Source organism: Sander lucioperca, chromosome 9 (genome assembly GCF_008315115.2).
Source record: "Sander lucioperca isolate FBNREF2018 chromosome 9, SLUC_FBN_1.2, whole genome shotgun sequence".
In the NCBI taxonomy this organism is placed as follows: domain Eukaryota; kingdom Metazoa; phylum Chordata; class Actinopteri; order Perciformes; family Percidae; genus Sander; species Sander lucioperca.
This window is the reverse complement of record NC_050181.1, coordinates 9416490-9435718: the sequence shown is the minus strand read 5'-3', so window position 1 is coordinate 9435718 and position 19229 is coordinate 9416490. Positions and strand designations below refer to the sequence as shown.

Below are 19229 nucleotides of genomic sequence, written 5' to 3'. Positions count from 1 at the left end.
GTGGCAACTTGCAAATGCCCAATTTGCTTTCGCTTTACGAATACAAAGTGCAATGTTGTGTCTCTATTAATTTGATGTGTTTTAATAGAGCTTATTGCTCTGTGCACTGCTTATGTAAGGTTTGGTTGCATTTGTCCAGTAAATCCAAAGCGATGTGTGTGCTGTGGTTTAAAGAGTCTAGTCCTTTTTTATATAGATAATTGTACTGCCACCACACTCTTTTGCAGGTACTTCTACAGAAGTCCAGGCTAAATCCGCTTTCCTCAACAAAGAGTCTGTCCATAGGGATGTGAAATCTACTCTCTCCCAGAAAGCCATCCTGAGCTGTGAGGTAGTTGATAACAAGACAGAGGTAAAATGGTACAAGGATGGCAAACTGCTGAGTCCCAGCAGAGCAGTTCACATGGAATCAAAGGGCAAGATTCGTCAACTGGTGATTGAAAGCGTAGAGAAGAAAGATGCAGGAGAATACATCTGTGAAGTCGGAACTGAAAAACTGGCATTTAAAGTACATGTGACAGGTATGAGGAATCAAGGGCGTAGTATATGTGATTAGTGCATACTTTTTAGTTTGTGAAGTGAAGTAGACCAAAAACGGCTACAGTGGAGGCTTTTAATTTTTTGTTTTGCTTAACTACTGTTCTGGGTTGACTCGTGTATGTTGCAGTATGTTGGTATCACAGATATTTGCGTTGCTCTCTGTGATTTTTTTTGTTTTATTTTTGTAGCTACACAATATAGTTGGCTGGTCTTGGCTGCATATTTATTTCATCTCTGTCGATGTGTTGATGTAAAACACAATTGTCCTGGTTATATTTTGGCTTGTATCATCCTGACACAGTAGTTTCGCAATGTTTTAATGAGTTGTACTAAAGTAAAGGGCGGAAATGCCATGACATTCTCCATTATTACTTTTGCAGAGATCCAACCCAAGTCAGTCTTCTCCAACATGGAATCAGTCCATAGGGAGGTGAAAGCCACTTTCTCCCAGAAGGCCACTCTGAGCTGTGAGGTAGCTGATACCAAGACAGAGGTAAAATGGTACAAGGATGGCAAACTGCTGACTTCCAGTAAGATGATCCATGTAGAGTCGAAAGGCAAGAGTCGTCAGCTGGTGATCGACAGTGTGGACAAGAAGGATGCTGGAGAATACATCTGTGAGGCTGGGACTGAGAAGTTATCGTTTAAGATGCATGTGACAGGTAGGAGAATTAAGATGTCGCCAGTATTTCCAAGAGTATGCAAATGTGATATTTTTGTTGCTATTGTGTTTTTCTGTTTGCGTTCAATCAATAAGTGTGTTCATTATGACTGAAAGGTTTTGGCTGTGCTATGTATTTGGGGGTTGGCTGATATGTTCTTTGTCAACATCAACATTTCCATTTGCTCTGCAGAAGCCCCAGCTGGCTTCTCTAACAAGGAGTCAGTCCAGAAGGAGGTGAAAGCCATTCTCTCCCAGAAAGCCACTCTGAGCTGTGAGGTTTCTGATTCCAAGACAGAGGTGAAATGGTACAAGGATGGCAAGCTGCTGACTTTCAGCAAAGCAGTCCACATGGAGTCAAAGGGCAAGAATCGTGAGCTGGTGATAGAAAAAATGGAGAAAAAAGATGTTGGAGAATACACATGTGAGGCTGGAACCGAAAAGTTGGTATTTAAGCTGCAGATGACAGGTAAAATACATTTAAATATAATTTATTTTGCCAAGATTGATAATTCTCAGCACACATCACTAAAAAATAAGCTCTTACTTATCTTTAGATGCAGCTGTCAAGTTCCAGAATAAACTTGTCAAGGACACATGTATTGTTCAAGCAAGTGAAAAAGTTGTTTTGACCACCGAGCTGACCACCGAGAGCGGTAGTGTGAAGTGGTTTAGAGATGGTGTGGAGCTCAAGGAGGGCAGCAAGTATGAAATGAAAAAAGATGGCCTTTCTCGTACCCTGATAGTAAAATCCACCGATTCCAAAGACAGTGGAACATACTCCTGTCAAACTGCTGATGACAAACTGGAGTTCAAAGTTCAAGTTAAAGGCAAGTTATAGAAATGTTTCTAACAATCTGATAATTGCTGTATAGACCTCTTCAGATGTCAGGTTTTGATTTTATGTCCATCTCTCATGTTTTCATTTCAGATTCAGCTTTGAAGTTTGTTGTCCCTTTGAAACCTACTACAGTGGAGTTGGAAGGTACACTTAGCCTGATGTGTGAACTAAATCAAGCTTTAGGGGATGTTGTCTGGCAGCATGATGGCCGTGAGATCAAACCTGGAGGCAGGCACTGTGTCAGGACAGATGGTGCTAAGCAGGTTCTCACTGTGACGGGCATGACTAAAGAAGATGAAGGAGAATACAGCTGTGAATGTAGAAATGACAAGACCTCTGCTAAAGTCACCTCAAAAGGTAATTCATTATTTCATTTAACTCAAACATTCAATGTTTCAGAATAGAAACTTTTTCTTTCATGTCAGTCTGCTTCATTTGATGCTGCGTGTTCTTATTAGCACCCAGACTGGTGAGGCTAACCACCAAACTGAACAATGTGGCTGCAATAGAGGGAAAAGACGCCATTTTCAAGTGCGCTGTCAACCCAGCGGAAGTCAATGTTAGATGGTTCCACAACAATCTACCCGTGACTGCTGGGCCCAAGTATAAGATTGAGCATGGTGGCAGCAGTTACTCACTCACCATCACCTCTGTCACCCAAAAAGATGCTGGAGAGATAAGTGTTGATGCAGAAGGCAAAAGCTGCAAAGCTACCCTACAAGTGCAGCGTAAGAACATTTTTGTTAAAATATCATTTTCAAGGATGTTAAGTAATCTAATCCTCATTAAATTCAACATGTATTTGCGCCCAAATTAGATGAACCTGTGACATTTAAGAAAAAGCTAGAAAACCTGACAGTGGAGGAGCAGAGTGAAGTGAAGCTGGAGGTGGAGCTCAGTAAGCCATCTGAAGAAGTGAGGTGGATGAAGAACAGCATAGTGCTGCAGCCTGTAGGAAACATGGAGATTCGGGTAGACGGAGCTAAGCAGGCTCTGGTCTTAAAGAGTGTGACTCATGCTGACCGGGGCATCTACTCCTGTGAATCTCTGGATGACAAAACCCAGGCCAAACTCAATGTGGAGAGTAAGACTGATCCACAATCACATAAAAAAAAAACATTGTTTAAGTACATATAAAAAAAAAGACAATGTAATTTCATGTGTGTTTGGATATACGTTTTGAGTTTCAAGCTAGGAAACCTTGCTTCCATTTTAACACTCAAACATTTTCTCCTCCTCCCTTCAGTGAAGAAGATCCAGGTAATAAAGGGTCTAACAGAAACCAAGGCACATGAAACAGAGACGGTAACTCTTGAGGTAGAACTCAGCCAGGCTGATGTTGAAGGCTCCTGGACCAGGGATGGGGCCAAGTTAAAGTCAGGGGCGAACTGCCGTATCACAGCCCTGGGAAAGAAACACACCTTAACGTTGTCCAATCTCAAGAGGGAGGATGCAGGAACTATTGCCTTCCAAGCAGAAGGAGTGCATACTTCTGGCAAACTGATTGTTACAGGTAAGGGATGCTCCCTGTTAAACTATGTACACACTGCAGGCTAAAAGTGGCCCAAATGGCCAGTGGCCTCCGTGTTTCCTCCCATACAACAGTGTGCTGCTGCTGCATGTGACGTCTTTTTGTTATTGTTCTTTTGCACATACGGGTCAGTTCAGGACTGTGACCAGGTCACACTGGAATCTGATATGGGTCACTTTAAAAAAATAATGTGAACAGCCAAACAAACAAAAAAAATTGATCTAAGCAATAATTCAGAATTGAGCACTAAGGCTTGCAGTGTAGCAATGTGTCACCTGATCGGTCACTAGGGTCTTTTTGTACAGCACCCATTCTGCCACGAGTCATCATTACGTCACTTTTTGACCAACATGTGTTGTTTCTACAGAACCTCCTTCTATGATATCCAAGCCAATTATGGATAACAGTGTTCCTGAGAAGGAGAAGGTTACTTTTGAATGTGAAGTGTCCAGAACCAATGCAGATGTTAAATGGTTCAAGGTGATAAATTATTATTCAAATTACTGTCTTCAGAGTGAATAATATGAATTAAAAAGTGTACAGTATATATGTAACATTTAAAACATATGATTAATCTGCAGGATGATGTGGAATTGAAACCAGGGAAGAACTTTGGCATCCATTCCTTGGGCCGAAAGCGCACTTTGGTCATCAACAAATGCACACCTGAAGATGCAGGCACTTACATCTGTCGCACTACTGATGATAACACCTCTGCCAAGCTCACCATTGTTGGTAATTATTAGTCATGTCATGAAGCCCACAAATCAGTCAGGTGCCATTACTTCATACTTCAATAACAATTTACAGTATATAGAAACATCTTTAAAATATTTTCCCTGCAGCCAGAGATATTAAGATTGTTAAGAAGCTGGAGGATGTGGAAGTGATGGAGAAGGAGAGTGCTGCATTTGTCTGTGAAATCTCACATGATGAAGTGGACTGCCAGTGGTATAAAGGAAGTATCAAACTCAAAGTCAGTGACAACATCAAGATGAGACAAGAGGGTAAGGTCTCAAGAAAGCAGTACACTAATGTATACACCAATTCATGCATTTTTATAGGATTTTCCTAAGTAATGATTTGCTACAAGCTGTCAATTTCTTATTCCAGGCAGAACCTATGTACTGCTGTTTAGGTCTGTCACCCCAGGAGATATGGGTGAGATTAAATTCACAGCTGACAAGGCCTCATCAACTGCAAAACTTAAAGTGAAAGGTAAATGAGTCTATGTTATGTGCTGAAATCTAATCTCAACAGTGAATACTGTATACTGCTGCATGGATAAGCTAACCCATGTTACAATGTTCAGATGTTGTTGCAAATTGATTATTTCTATTCACCTCTGCACATTTAAAACCGTATTTTCCTCTAAATAAGAAACAATTAGGCTACTGTAAACATATTATGCTATACAGACGTTTGCATGCAAACTAAAAGTTCCTGAATAATTTCTTAAATTGACCTCAACATTTCAACTGGTTTAGTGAGCCAAATGTAAAAGAGCACACTAAAGTTAGATGAAATGTTGTCTTGCTGAAAGAGTAAACATATTCTGACAATAATGGTGAGATAGAAAATCCAGTTGCAACTTGCATTTACATTGTTATGCCTCATTGATGCCTGATGGCAAAAGGAAACACAACTTTTATGGTGTCTTACTAGCTGATGTTTAGGATTATTTTCAAGGGGTTTTGTCATAGCTTTCTGTCTTGATTGAATGTAGGTCTGTTCAATGGTCTGTCTATAGAGAACACATCATTGGTCCAATGATTTTAGGGTCATTGATGATTGGACATCTCCAGGAGTATGAGAAACAAAGAAAAACTTCTCTCTCTCAGTTGACCATAAGTTGCCCTAATTTGCATCAACATGGACATGTTTCCTAGTTTCTATGTCAGCGTCTCGCTGTTTGAAATCAACTGATATATAAACAAGAATAACTGGCACACAGTAATTTCCATTTACTGTAGTGTCATAACAAGATTCTTGCTGTCTGCTTTAGCTTTTGCAAAAGAAAACGACGAACATGACGGTGCATCAAAAGCATTGATGTTTCATTACTTATTAGCTCCATTTGCTTTTGATATAACATAATTCAATTGTGAACATTGCCTGTAGTGTGCTTAGGCAAGGGCTTTGGCAAGGCCTTGGCAGTAATAGCCTTAAATCTTCCTTTTTTGGCATATGTGATAGTTTTCATTGATTCAGTGTTATTGTTACTGTAGAGCTGCCTGTCAAGTTTGTGAAGAGACTCAGGGATAAGATAGCGATGTATAAGCATCGTGGTCATCTTGAATGCCAAGTGTCACGTGCCAGTGCAAATGTGAAGTGGTACAAGAACAAGATGGAGATCCAACACGGCAAGAAATACGAGATCAAAAGTGAAGATGTGTACCGAAAACTCACCATCAACGATGTGGACTCTGGGGATGAAGACACCTATACCTGTGACGGCACTGATGACAAAACATCCTGTAAACTACTTGTGGAAGGTAACATGATGGAAGATGACAAAGGTTGAGTGTAAGCTTAGTCTCAGGTTTATCAGTTGTAGGGCATTTACGTATATGGCCGTGTATGATTGTGTATATATGTACAAGTATTTACACAAAACATGCCATCAGACTCCTAGTCAATGAGGTATCTCTGTCTACACTATACATATGTCTGTCTGTCTATATCAATGTTTGTCTGTCTATCTATGATTAAGTATTGGACTAATGGAATATACAGAAACATTATGTTGATTTATTTCTTGGTCATTGGAACAAGCCAAATTAATTAACATAGTAATTGGTATTTTAAATTGTGTGTGTAAAAAAAAAAAATGTATTACTACTGCAGGTGAAGTAACCCACACATGTGTTTTCAGTCATTCTGGTTGAGTAGACCTCTGCTAAGGTTGAAGTTTGGTGGGAAATATATTAAGTCATTACAGTAAAGTCCATCAACAAAGAATAGGCCTTTTTCACAGAAGACTAACCAAACTAGTTTGAAGTTATTTAGAAACACTAGCCCATTTTATACAGAGATCCCGCAATACTGCTGTAAAGAAGAGCCCTCATTACATCAGCTTTGCTTTGCCACTAGTGCAGCTGTATGGGATTTGCAATTTGATTTGAGTCTTAAAAAAAAGCTTTACTATTGGTGTGGTCCTTTCAATACAGTATAATATACAGTATATAAATCAGCAATATTTTTATTTTATGAAATCATATGATTGACTTCTTACTAAACCATTCTCTTCATGACCCCTTTAGAGCAGTCCATCAGCATTGTGCGGGAGCTTAGTTCAGTAGAAGTCACAGAACCCTTTGCAGCTGTTTTTGAAGTTGAAATCAGTATGGAACTGGTGAAACCTCCTTTATGGACTCTGAATGGAGTTGCAGTGCAGGAAAGTGCTGATATTGAAATGGAGAAAGAGGGTACTATGCACCGTCTCACTTTCAAAAAGACCAAAGCTTCGATGACCGGACCTGTGCAGTTTACAGCTGGGAAGAGCAAATCTTTAGCCCAGCTCACAGTCAAAGGTAAATATGTTGAATCACGTTTATACTGCACTGTGATACTGTTGTTGGTAAATATATCCAGCATAATTCAGTTGAGTCTAATCACATACTGTTCCTCACATTTAGAGCGTCCACTTGAGATTGCAGAGCCCATCAAAGATGTGAAGGCAAAGGAGAAAAGCTCTGCCATACTCACCTGCAAATTCTCTGCCTCACCCAAAGAGGTTAATTGGTCGAAAGGACCGGTACCTCTGGCAGCATCAGACAAGTATAACATTAAGCAAGATGCTACAAGGGCTCAACTTACCATTCAAAGGTTGACAGAGGAAGACAGCGGAGAGTACCGCTGTCAGTCCGGACCTGCTGAGACCAAAGGGACACTTACTGTTGAAGGTGCAGTATGGACCTTTAAATACCAAACAAAATACAGCAATTGTGCATTTTCTTATTAAAACCATCACATAAAGCAGCTATTTTAGAATGGTTGTGGACTACATTGGTCTTTAAACTATAACTTGTGTTTCTTCTGTCCAGTGCGTGACATTAAGATCACCAAGCACTTGGCTGACACAGAGGTTGATGAAGACAGCGATGCAGTGTTCCCATGTGAGATCAACTATGCAGATGAAGAGGCACAGTGGCTTCTAAATGGCAAGGTGCTCTTCACTAATGAAGTCAACACCATCACTCATGAAGAGAAGGTTCACAAGCTCACACTGAAGAACTTGGCACCTCAGGATGGAGGGACTATCACCTTTCAAGTCCGCAAGTTGAAAGAGTCTGTTACACTTAAAGTTAAAGGTAAGAACTGCCATGCACCACATTTACAAGCTCACACAATATTAATTACTGTGAATATCAGGTTAAGGCAGGAAATCCCAGCTACATGCGTGTATATACTGTCATTCAGGCAGAACATAATATCCCTCAGTCATTCTTTTTTTCCCTCCAATTCCCCTCCAGAGAAGCGTGCTGTGTTCCTAAAGTCTCTAGATGATGTCATTGGAGAGGAGAAAGGCATGATAACTCTGCCATGCGAGGCGTCCAAGCCCAGGGTTTCTCCAATATGGAGAAAAGAAGGTAAAGTCTTGAAGGCTGGATCAAAGTATGAGCTCCTTCACACAGGCAAGTCTTTGGGACTGATCATCAAGGACATCACCAAAGAAGATGCTGGAGAGTATAGTTGTGATCTTGGAACTGAGGTTTCTAAAGCAAAGGTCACTGTAAGAGGTTGGTACTGTTGTTTGAGATATACAGTTTTACAGTGTTAGCCATAATACATATGGTATTGTTTTGCATCTTCACCAACGTATGCTCTCTGTCCCAAATTTAGAGATAGGCATTGGAATTACCAAATGGCTGAAACCAGCTGAGGTGAATGAGGGAGAGACTTGTAGCTTTGAGTGCATATTATCTCGTGAGAGCACCGATGAGTGTTCCTGGACTATAAATGGCCAAACTATCGCAAATGAAGGCCGCTTCAAAGCCACCAGTAAAGGACGCAGGTACATGCTGACCATTAAGGATGTCACTCCTGCTGATGCTGGAGAGGTGGTCTTTAACATTAAAGACCTGAGCTCCAAAACGACATTAACAGTTGAAGGTAAGCTATATTTAATAGACCTAGATAGAGTTACAAAAATATTAAGGTACTAAAATAAACATGTTATCATCCCTTGTTGCAGGCAAAGCTTCATCTGTGTCTAAAGGACTACAGAATGTTAGTGCTGTTCAAGATGAAGATGCTGTATTTACCTGTGAGGTAACACAGGCCAGTTCCACTGTAAAGTGGGCCAAGGAAGGCAAAGCCATCAAAAAGAGCCACAAGTATGGCATTAGCCAAGAGGACAAAGTCATGAAGCTGACCATCCATAATGTCTCTGCTCAAGACTCCGGAGAGTACAGTTGTGAAGTTGTTGGAGGTGCAACCACTAAAGCAAAGCTGGAAATCAAGGGTAAGAAAATTCCATATTTACCTTCTAAAAAAGCTATTCATTTATTTACTAAATGTAGAATCATAGGGTTCTGAGATAATCTTATTTTCTGAATCCATAGATTAATCATACAATTTCATACTTTCTTTTCTTTTTTTACAGAGCCAATCCATCAATTTACTAAAGCGCTTATTGACAGCCAAGCTGAGGAGAAGAGCTCTGTGGCCTTGCAATGTCAGACTGCACAAACCCCATCCACTGTGATATGGCTTAAGGGTCACACAGAGCTCAAGGCTGGAGGTCGATATGAGATGTCCCAGAAGGAGGGGGTCCTAACTCTCACCATCAAACACCTGGAGGAGAAAGACACTGATATCTACACTTGTGACGTGGGCACTGCCAAGAGCATGGCAAAGGTGACAGTCAATGGTAAGAACTCAAGTATGTCATTTTACAAATTTGGGTGAAGTTTCTGTCTTGCAGAGCTGATTACTTTTATGAATTCTGTTTGAAGAGTCATTTTCTATGACAATTCCACTGTTAATGTATTTTGCGAGTTTTTTTAGATCAATGAAATGAATGCCAAGTTGACTTTTCTCATAGTTTGGTTTGGTTTTGCTTTAAAGGCCAGTTGGTGGTTATAGTGGAAAAAAACACAGGATGCTTATTGTTTTGCAGGGGAATCTGCTACATTTGTTTGTCGTGTCTTTCCTACTGATCTGCCTCATGTACAGTGGAGCTTAGATCATACCCCGCTGCAGCCAAGCCCCCTCAATGATATTCACATTCTAGAGGGGGGTTTCCACTGTCTTAGGGCGTTCTCATGCTTGGCCCAGTTAAACCGTGCCCCAGGACGTTTCACCCCAAAGTCTGGTTCGTTGCGCTAATCCGTTCCCGGGCCCGCTTGAAAGAGGTGGGCCAGGGCACAGTTCGGTTGGACACGGGCACGGTATGCATCAGTGTGATCGCTAAACATGCCCGGGTCTGGTTCTTACCTTACAGATGAACAGGAATTGTAGTTGGCGAGTACCGCAATGTTATGACGTAAGCATGCTCTGGTCCTGAACCTTTTATTCCAGTGTGAGTGCGGGCCAGCGGGGGAGTAGGGAGGGGGGTCAATCGTGCTCGGGCACGGTCAAAGGCAACTGGACCAAGCGTAAATACGCCCTTACTGTAAAAGAGCTAACTCCCAGAGACTCGGGGACCAACTCTGTGGTTGCTGGGGATCAGGAAGTATACACTTCCCTTGTCGCCAAAGATAACTGACACCGCGCACAGTCACGTACAAATATACCCACAGTTTAGATTTGTCAAAAGTACCATAGATTAGGTTAAATTGTTACTAAATTGTCTGTATTTTCCTAATAGAAATTTGTTTTGAGTATTTTGCGTTGGGAGTATATTTACTGAAAGATCTGCTTTGCTCTCTTGTTCAGCATTATAACATTCTCTTTGTCTAGGGGTTTGTATAAGACTGTTTGCACATCCACAAATTGTGAATGACATCCCCCAGCATGTGCAAATGTTTTCAAGTGACCTGTTCCTAAATGCATTGTCTTGTTATGCAAGGACTGCGCACTGCAAAAAGGAATGTTTCCTTTGTTCGGCATTTGAAAAAGGATTACATTGTGTTGTATTGTAATAAGGGAGTTTGTTTTTGTTTTGAGATAAAGTGCACTTTTGTAGATAAAACTTCATCAAAAGGTACATCGACCCAACTGCTGGATTGATGTTTTGGTTCCAAAGACTAATTTTCGACAACTGGAGCACAACAACTCATACATCATCTTTGCCTCTAATCTTTTTTCCATCCTCCATCACAACCCAACAAAATGCAACACCCTGTTTTATATAATCAAGTCATTGTTCATTTTATTTTAGCCATGCCTGCCAGTTTTAAAGAGAAGCTCAAGAACCAGGAGAAAAAGCAAGGGGAGACTGTGACACTTTGCTGCAAGTTATCGAAACCTGCGGACGGCGTTCAGTGGAAGAAAGGCACTGAAATTCTCAAAGCTGGAGAGAAGTATGAGATGAAGCTAGAGGAAACCTCTTGTGAGCTTAAGATTAGGAATTTGGAGGTTGAAGATAGTGGAGAGTATTCTTGCATGTGCGTGGACCAGAAGACATCTGCAACTGTGAAAGTCAATGGTATGGATTCATGAAGTCTTTTTTGGCAATGTTTTATATTTACATAAAACAAGTGTACATGTTGTATTTCCCAAACAAAGGCCCACTTCTGTTGCCTCTGTCGTGTTTTGTTAAAATATTTGTTAGACTATTCATTTCACCTTGATTTTGACAAGTAATGAAAACTTGGTTGTACAGCATTACCGCCGACTTACATACAGAAGCTGGAGAGCCAGGAGGCTGAGGAGGGAGCAAGTGTTACTCTGCATTGTGAGCTCTCTAAACCTGGAGTCCCTGTTGAGTGGAAGAAGGGAACACAGGTCCTGAAGTCTGGAGAAAAGTACCAGATAAGGCAGAAGGCCTCTGTGAATGAACTCCTGATCAACAAAGTGGTGCCAGAAGACAGTGGAGACTACAGCTGTGTGTGTGGAGACCAGAAGACCACAGCCAGCCTCAACATTAAGGGTAGGAAGAGGATTTTTAAAGAGTTGGTTTGAGTAACATTATAAAACAATTGTACATTATATGTACATATTTATACCTGTTTGTTTTGGGGTCTGCATATCATAAAGGATTGCAAGTTGTCAGTGTTCGTTTTTTATGTTCTGTGTTTGTTTCATATGGATCTTGATATGTTATGTCATGGCATGCCACTGACTGCTAACCAACTAATAAATGCTCAGCCCAACCAGTGACGTTCAAACAGAAGCTGGAGAGCCAGGAGGCTGAAGAGGGAGCAAGCATTACTCTGCATTGTGAGCTCTCTAAACCTGGAGTCCCTGTTGAGTGGAAGAAGGGAACACAGGTCCTGAAGTCTGGAGGAAAGTACCAGATGAAGCAGAAGGCCTCTGTGAATGAACTCCTCATCAACAAAGTGGTGCCAGAAGACAGTGGAGACTACAGCTGTGTGTGTGGAGACCAGAAGACCACAGCCACCCTCAACATTAAGGGTAGGATGATTTGTGATGCAAACTTCTACAGTGTATGGATATGTGTCTTTGTAAATTAGAAAAAGATGTATTGTTCAGATTTAATCATAGACTACTTACTAAACATTGATGTTGAATTGATAGGAGGAATATTTGTGTTACACTTTGATTTTGTCTTGTTTTTAAGCACAACGCTTGGCCCAGTTAAACCGTGCACCAGGATGTTTGACCCCAAAGTCTGGTTCGTTGCGCTAATCCGTGCCCGCTTGAAAGAGGTAGGCCAGGGCACGGTTCGGTTGGACACGGGCACGGTATGCATCAGTGTGATCGCTAAACGTGCCCTGGTCTGGTTCTTACCTTACAGATGAACAGGAATTGTAGTCGGCGAGTACCGCAATGTTATGACGTAAGCGTGCTCTGGCCCTGAATCTTTTATTCCAGTGTGAGTGCAGGCCAGCGGAGGAGTAGGGAGGGGGGTCAATCGTGGTCAGGCATGGTCGAAGGCAACTGGACCAAGTGTGAGTACGCCCTTACTGTAAAAGAGCTAACTCCCAGAGACTCAGGGACCAACTTTGTGGTTGCTGGGGATCAGGAAGTATACACTTCCCTTGTCGCCAAAGATAACTGACACCGCGCACAGTCACGTACAAATATACCCACAGTTTAGATTTGTCAAAAGTACCATAGATTAGGTTAAATTGTTACTAAATTGTCTGTATTTTCCTAATAGAAATTTGTTTTGAGTATTTTGCATTGGGAGTATATTTACTGAAAGATCTGCTTTGCTCTCTTGTTCAGCATTATAACATTCTCTTTGTCTAGGGGTTTGTATAAGACTGTTTGCACATCCACAAATTGTGAATGACATCCCCCAGCATGTGCAAATGTTTTCAAGTGACCTGTTCCTAAATGCATTGTCTTGTTATGCAAGGACTGCGCACTGCAAAAAGGAATGTTTCCTTTGTTCGGCATTTGAAAAAGGATTACATTGTGTTGTATTGTAATAAGGGAGTTTGTTTTTGTTTTGAGATAAAGTGCACTGTTGTAGATAAAACTTCATCAAAAGGTACATCGACCCAACTGCTGGATTGATGTTTTGGTTCCAAAGACTAATTTTCGACAACTGGAGCACAACAACTCATACATCATCTTTGCCTCTAATCTTTTTTCCATCCTCCATCACAACCCAACAAAATGCAACACCCTGTTTTATATAATCAAGTCATTGTTCATTTTATTTTAGCCATGCCTGCCAGTTTTAAAGAGAAGCTCAAGAACCAGGAGAAAAAGCAAGGGGAGACTGTGACACTTTGCTGCAAGTTATCGAAACCTGCGGACGGCGTTCAGTGGAAGAAAGGCACTGAAATTCTCAAAGCTGGAGAGAAGTATGAGATGAAGCTAGAGGAAACCTCTTGTGAGCTTAAGATTAGGAATTTGGAGGTTGAAGATAGTGGAGAGTATTCTTGCATGTGCGTGGACCAGAAGACATCTGCAACTGTGAAAGTCAATGGTATGGATTCATGAAGTCTTTTTTGGCAATGTTTTATATTTACATAAAACAAGTGTACATGTTGTATTTCCCAAACAAAGGCCCACTTCTGTTGCCTCTGTCGTGTTTTGTTAAAATATTTGTTAGACTATTCATTTCACCTTGATTTTGACAAGTAATGAAAACTTGGTTGTACAGCATTACCGCCGACTTACATACAGAAGCTGGAGAGCCAGGAGGCTGAGGAGGGAGCAAGTGTTACTCTGCATTGTGAGCTCTCTAAACCTGGAGTCCCTGTTGAGTGGAAGAAGGGAACACAGGTCCTGAAGTCTGGAGAAAAGTACCAGATAAGGCAGAAGGCCTCTGTGAATGAACTCCTGATCAACAAAGTGGTGCCAGAAGACAGTGGAGACTACAGCTGTGTGTGTGGAGACCAGAAGACCACAGCCAGCCTCAACATTAAGGGTAGGAAGAGGATTTTTAAAGAGTTGGTTTGAGTAACATTATAAAACAATTGTACATTATATGTACATATTTATACCTGTTTGTTTTGGGGTCTGCATATCATAAAGGTTTGCAAGTTGTCAGTGTTCGTTTTTTATGTTCTGTGTTTGTTTCATATGGATTTTGATATGTTATGTCATGGCATGCCACTGACTGCTAACCAACTAATAAATGCTCAGCCCAACCAGTGACGTTCAAACAGAAGCTGGAGAGCCAGGAGGCTGAAGAGGGAGCAAGCGTTACTCTGCATTGTGAGCTCTCTAAACCTGGAGTCCCTGTTGAGTGGAAAAAGGGAACACAGGTCCTGAAGTCCGGAGGAAAGTACCAGATGAAGCAGAAGGCCTCTGTGAATGAACTCCTCATCAACAAAGTGGTGCCAGAAGACAGTGGAGACTACAGCTGTGTGTGTGGAGATCAGAAGACCACAGCCACCCTCAACATTAAGGGTAGGATGATTTGTGATGCAAACTTCTACAGTGTATGGATATGTGTCTTTGTAAATTAGAAAAATATGTATTGTTCAGATTTAATCATAGACTACATACTAAACATTGATGTTGAATTGATAGGAGGAATATTTGTGTTACACTTTGATTTTGTCTTGTTTTTAAGCACAGCGCTTGGCCCAGTTAAACCGTACCCCAGGATGTTTGACCCCAAAGTCTGGTTCGTTGCGCTAATCCGTGCCCGGGCCCACTTGAAAGAGGTGGGCCCGGGCACGGTTCGGTTGGACACGGGCAGTTGGTGGTTATAGTGGAGAAAAACACAGGATGCTTATTGTTTTGCAGGGGAATCTGCTACATTTGTTTGTCGTGTCTTTCCTACTGATCTGCCTCATGTACAGTGGAGCTTAGATCATACCCCGCTGCAGCCAAGCCCCCTCAATGATATTCACATTCTAGAGGGGGGTTTCCACTGTCTTAGGGCGTTCTCATGCTTGGCCCAGTTAAACCGTGCCCCAGGACGTTTCACCCCAAAGTCTGGTTCGTTGCGCTAATCCGTTCCCGGGCCCGCTTGAAAGAGGTGGGCCAGGGCACAGTTCGGTTGGACACGGGCACGGTATGCATCAGTGTGATCGCTAAACATGCCCGGGTCTGGTTCTTACCTTACAGATGAACAGGAATTGTAGTCGGCGAGTACCGCAATGTTATGACGTGCTCTGGCCCTGAATCTTTTATTCCAGTGTGAGTGCAGGCCAGCGGGGGAGTAGGGAGGGGGGACAATCATGCTCGGGCACGGTCGAAGGCAACTGGACCAAGTGTGAGTGATGATTTGTGATGCAAACTTCTACAGTGTATGGATATGTGTCTTTGTAAATTAGAAAAAGATGTATTGTTCAGATTTAATCATAGACTACTTACTAAACATTGATGTTGAATTGATAGGAGGAATATTTGTGTTACACTTTGATTTTGTCTTGTTTTTAAGCACTTGCTTTTGCTATGAAATTTTTGTTCGCAGTTTCTTTTTTTCTTGTTTCTGTTTGCTGGCATACAATATATCAGCATTCTTTGTGGGTGTCTTACATCAGATTAATCAGATGTTCCCTTCACATTGTATGTGGTGGATCAATTGGTTGGATGTCTTTGCCTGGAGAGCTTTGTGTGTTCTGTGCTGAGATCAGAGTTAGAATTTTTATTTGGAAGATTTTTCATCACTTCTTCCACTTTTTCTTTTTCTTACTGTGCATTTGAGATTACAAAACAAACTAAAGAATGATGGAGCCAAAACTGACTACAATACCAAAGCAGAGTCCCCTTTTTTTCACATCACAGTCTGTTAGCAGACCGTGCTTGTTGCAGTTGTTTTGTGTTTTGTGTTTTTGTTTTTATTGGTAGTAGTGTTGACCATGTGTGTATGCTGGTCTATAAACTGTTCTTGTCTATTTAAGCCAACATATCTTAGTTCATGTTGTATTGTAGTTATCAACTATGTTTTATAGTGCTTGCTGATTGCTGAAATTATTTTAATTTACAAGTTGTGAACCATTTTGTCAGGTGATATTTAGTTTTTAATTATGATGGTAAAGTACTCAAGATGATCAAGTATGTTAAAGCATTCTGAATTCAAATTGTATCCTCTCAGCTGTGAAGCTGTCAGCTCCTCCTTCAGCTACTAAACTGGAATCTAAGAGGCAGGAGACCAAAGAAACAATGGAAGGTATGGAAGGAAGATGGCGATGTGCTGGCTTGACTTTCAGCTTGAAGTGCTCTGTCAATCTTGATAATGGCCTGTGTGTTGCCATGTGCAGCCTGCCCTTAAATTGGGCCTGTACCTTTTTGCCTATATAGGTTATGATAAATATATTCTTTGCCACATTATTTCTTTCTAGTTTACCATATGTTTTTAGGTTGCAGTTTTGTGTGCCTCTGCTGTGTCAGTTGTTCCTTCTGTCTTGTAATCTCTAGGATTGTGTTTTGCCGTTTTTATGTGGCTTTTTTTCCTCAGTGTTGTGTGGCAGTAAATGTGGCATAACCAGCTCATTTGAAAACAGAAAGAAGAAATAAGGAGCCTTGTATTTGTGATTAATGTGCTGGTAGCACGTTAATGGTTTGAGAGAATGATACCTGTTGTTGGCTGGAGTTTACTTCTGCATAGTTAACTTGTGTGTGGCATGATTCATTGTCCTTTATATTATATTTGCGTGGTTTGGGAAGACTGAACGTCTTTTGAATTTGTGGCAGTTATACAGGCTGTGCTCAGGTGTCCAAATTAAATACTGTAGGTCTGGCTATGTCACTGGTTGCTGCCATTATACTTCATGCAGCATTTCTATGTCCATATCATACTTGTATTTCAGCCAAGACCCCTGAAGCTCCGTTCATAGCTGCTAAAGACGAGCACAAGAAGCAAGAGATATATGAGACAGTAGATGGTAATTCTCTGAAGATTCTTGGCTTTGCTTGGTTATTTCACCCATGTGCATTTGTAATTATTCAGTGCAATGCATCATTCTTTTGTCATATATTGCCTGCTGACTAGTGTTATCAGACAACAAACTTGTTGGGTTATGAATTGACTTACATTGTATCTTGTTGTTTCAATTAATTACTTTAAGGCTAAATATGGTTTAACTCAACCTTTATATTTCTGAACTAACCTGCGCTATTTCATCTGACTGCTGGTAAATGTGGCTTTTTTATTCACCAGTTCAATGTCATGATCTACATCATTTTAGGGGCGCGTGTTACTATTGTGAAGAAGAAAAAAAACATTTCAATCTTAGCATCTGTGAATTTCTGTGGTCTCTGGGTTACTTTGTTGCATGGAGGCTGACTTATTGGTATGGAGCGAGTGCTGTCTGAAGGCAAATTCAAATTATGGGCCGAATGTTGTGTTCAATTTAATAGCTGTGACGCTGCCAGTTACTGGACAGACTCCTCAACAGCAGCTCCTTGTACAGGAGATTCAGAGAGATTCACTAGAGCTTGACGTGGGAGATGAAGGTAATGAGACACATGTTTGCATGGCTTTTTTCCGATACTGTGACATCTGTCAATACTGTAAGCATGGTCGTCATTTGTTTTGTTCCAGATGTAATTTCAGACTTGTAGAAAAAAAATGGAAAATATGGAGAGAGTAGGCAGCTATGAAGGTAAATATGGTGCAAAACGGGAGAGCTTGTAGAATACGATGTGAGAACTTGCAGAACAAAAAATCTGAACTTGTATGTTAAAATTTGCACTTGTAAAAATTGAATTTGCACTTGTAAAAATAAAATTTGCACTTGTAAAAAATATTCACACACATGTGATCTGAATTTGAAGTCATACAAAGAAAAAAAACATGAGAGCTTGTAAAACAAATCTGAACTTGTAAATTGAAATTTGCACTTGTAGAAAATGTTCACACACCTGTATTCTGAATGTGAAGTTACAGAAAAAATATTCACAAATGTGTAGATTGATATTTACATGAACACAATGACAGCTGCAAACTTATAATGCAACATTTACTAGTATACTTTTTTTTTTTACTCTGGTTCATTTTCCATCACAACCACAACTCAGTGATTACCTGTACCTGTGGACTTAGGCTGTGGAGCTCTGAGCTAACAGAACGGGAAAATCAGGGTTTCTATCGCCAGATGAGGGACAACTCTGTCTGGCTTATTTATGTAGCATGGAAATTTGGTGGAATAGCATGCTAGCGTTAGCTAACTAGCAGCCAGCCCGCTTCTAAATAAATACCTTTTAATTGTCTAAACATTTTTAACAGTCAAACTAAAACACTGGCGGTGAGCTCCAGGGCCTGCAGCCGCAGACGGACTGTCATCAGTGGGTAACAGGTGCCAAGTTTCGCATCCCTGCCGAGAATTGCATCCACTAGGGAAAATAATGATTTTATAAGGCAAAGTACTGTTTAAAAACTAGGCAATAGTAAATCTCTTTGTCATGTATATCAATAATGATTAGAATTTTAGAAGATTTAGAGACATCAATGTTTTATCAGACTCTGTAGCATTTCCTTGCTACCTAGATGCAATTTTCGGCAGCAATGAATTCTGCAGAAATGATTGTTTCTGCCCAAGCGGGTGCAATTCTTAGCAGGGATGCACAACATCAGCAAAGCAAGCTCTGGTCATGGCCGGGGGATGGGCCGCTGCTACCGGATGTGGGGCTCTCCGTGTCCCGCTGGAGCTCCGACTGCAGGTCGAGGTCGGCAGCGAAGCTTTCTGGCAAAAGCAATGTTGCTACGCTGGTCGATCCCCACTGATGACGGTCCGTCTGCGGCTGCAGGCCCTGGAGCTCACCGCCAGTGTTTTAGTTTGACTGTTAAAAAGTGTTTAGACAATTAAATGGTATTTATTTAGAAGCGGGCTGGCTGCTAGTTAGCTAACGCTAGCATGCTATTCCACCAAGTTTCCATGCTACATAAATAAGCCAGACAGAGTTGTCCCTCATCTGGCGATAGAAACCCTGCTTTTCCCGTTCTGTTAGCTCAGAGCTCCACAGCCTAAGTCCACAGGTACAAATTAGTTTTGCACCAAATGTATCGTCAAGAGTGTTGTGAAAGTCGAGGTGCGCAGAATCGATACCTTGTGATGCGAGAGAGCACATATGTGAAGTTGCAGTGACAGATTCGAGAGGTTGTAATCACTGAGTTGTGGTTGTGATGGAAAATAACCAGAGTAAAAAAAAAGGTATACGAGTAAATGTTG

At 41.1% G+C, this 19229-nt stretch overlaps 1 protein-coding gene across 13 annotated transcripts in view; it reads left to right on the top strand.

Annotated features, from left to right (window-relative positions):
* Positions 1-19229, top strand: part of obscnb (obscurin, cytoskeletal calmodulin and titin-interacting RhoGEF b) — a 60021-nt gene that overhangs the window by 12858 nt on the left and 27934 nt on the right. For 4 of the 13 annotated variants that reach the window (XM_036005291.1, XM_036005284.1, XM_036005288.1 and 1 more), the window contains exons 14-35: positions 228-521; positions 921-1202; positions 1395-1670; positions 1759-2031; positions 2133-2399; positions 2501-2770; positions 2860-3126; positions 3289-3555; positions 3941-4053; positions 4155-4308; positions 4419-4580; positions 4687-4791; positions 5802-6068; positions 6837-7106; positions 7212-7478; positions 7620-7886; positions 8049-8315; positions 8419-8688; positions 8771-9040; positions 9182-9448; positions 10901-11167; positions 11345-11611. In XM_036005291.1, coding sequence (XP_035861184.1) covers positions 228-521; positions 921-1202; positions 1395-1670; positions 1759-2031; positions 2133-2399; positions 2501-2770; positions 2860-3126; positions 3289-3555; positions 3941-4053; positions 4155-4308; positions 4419-4580; positions 4687-4791; positions 5802-6068; positions 6837-7106; positions 7212-7478; positions 7620-7886; positions 8049-8315; positions 8419-8688; positions 8771-9040; positions 9182-9448; positions 10901-11167; positions 11345-11611 — 5409 coding nt within the window. Of the gene's footprint in view, positions 1-227; positions 522-920; positions 1203-1394; positions 1671-1758; positions 2032-2132; positions 2400-2500; positions 2771-2859; positions 3127-3288; positions 3556-3940; positions 4054-4154; positions 4309-4418; positions 4581-4686; positions 4792-5801; positions 6069-6836; positions 7107-7211; positions 7479-7619; positions 7887-8048; positions 8316-8418; positions 8689-8770; positions 9041-9181; positions 9449-10900; positions 11168-11344; positions 11612-11829; positions 12097-13318; positions 13586-13762; positions 14030-14247; positions 14515-16153; positions 16229-16868; positions 16944-17418; positions 17515-19229 lie in introns of all 13 variants that reach the window. The other 9 variants (XM_036005280.1, XM_036005283.1, XM_036005282.1 and 6 more) reach the window with 9 other exon arrangements.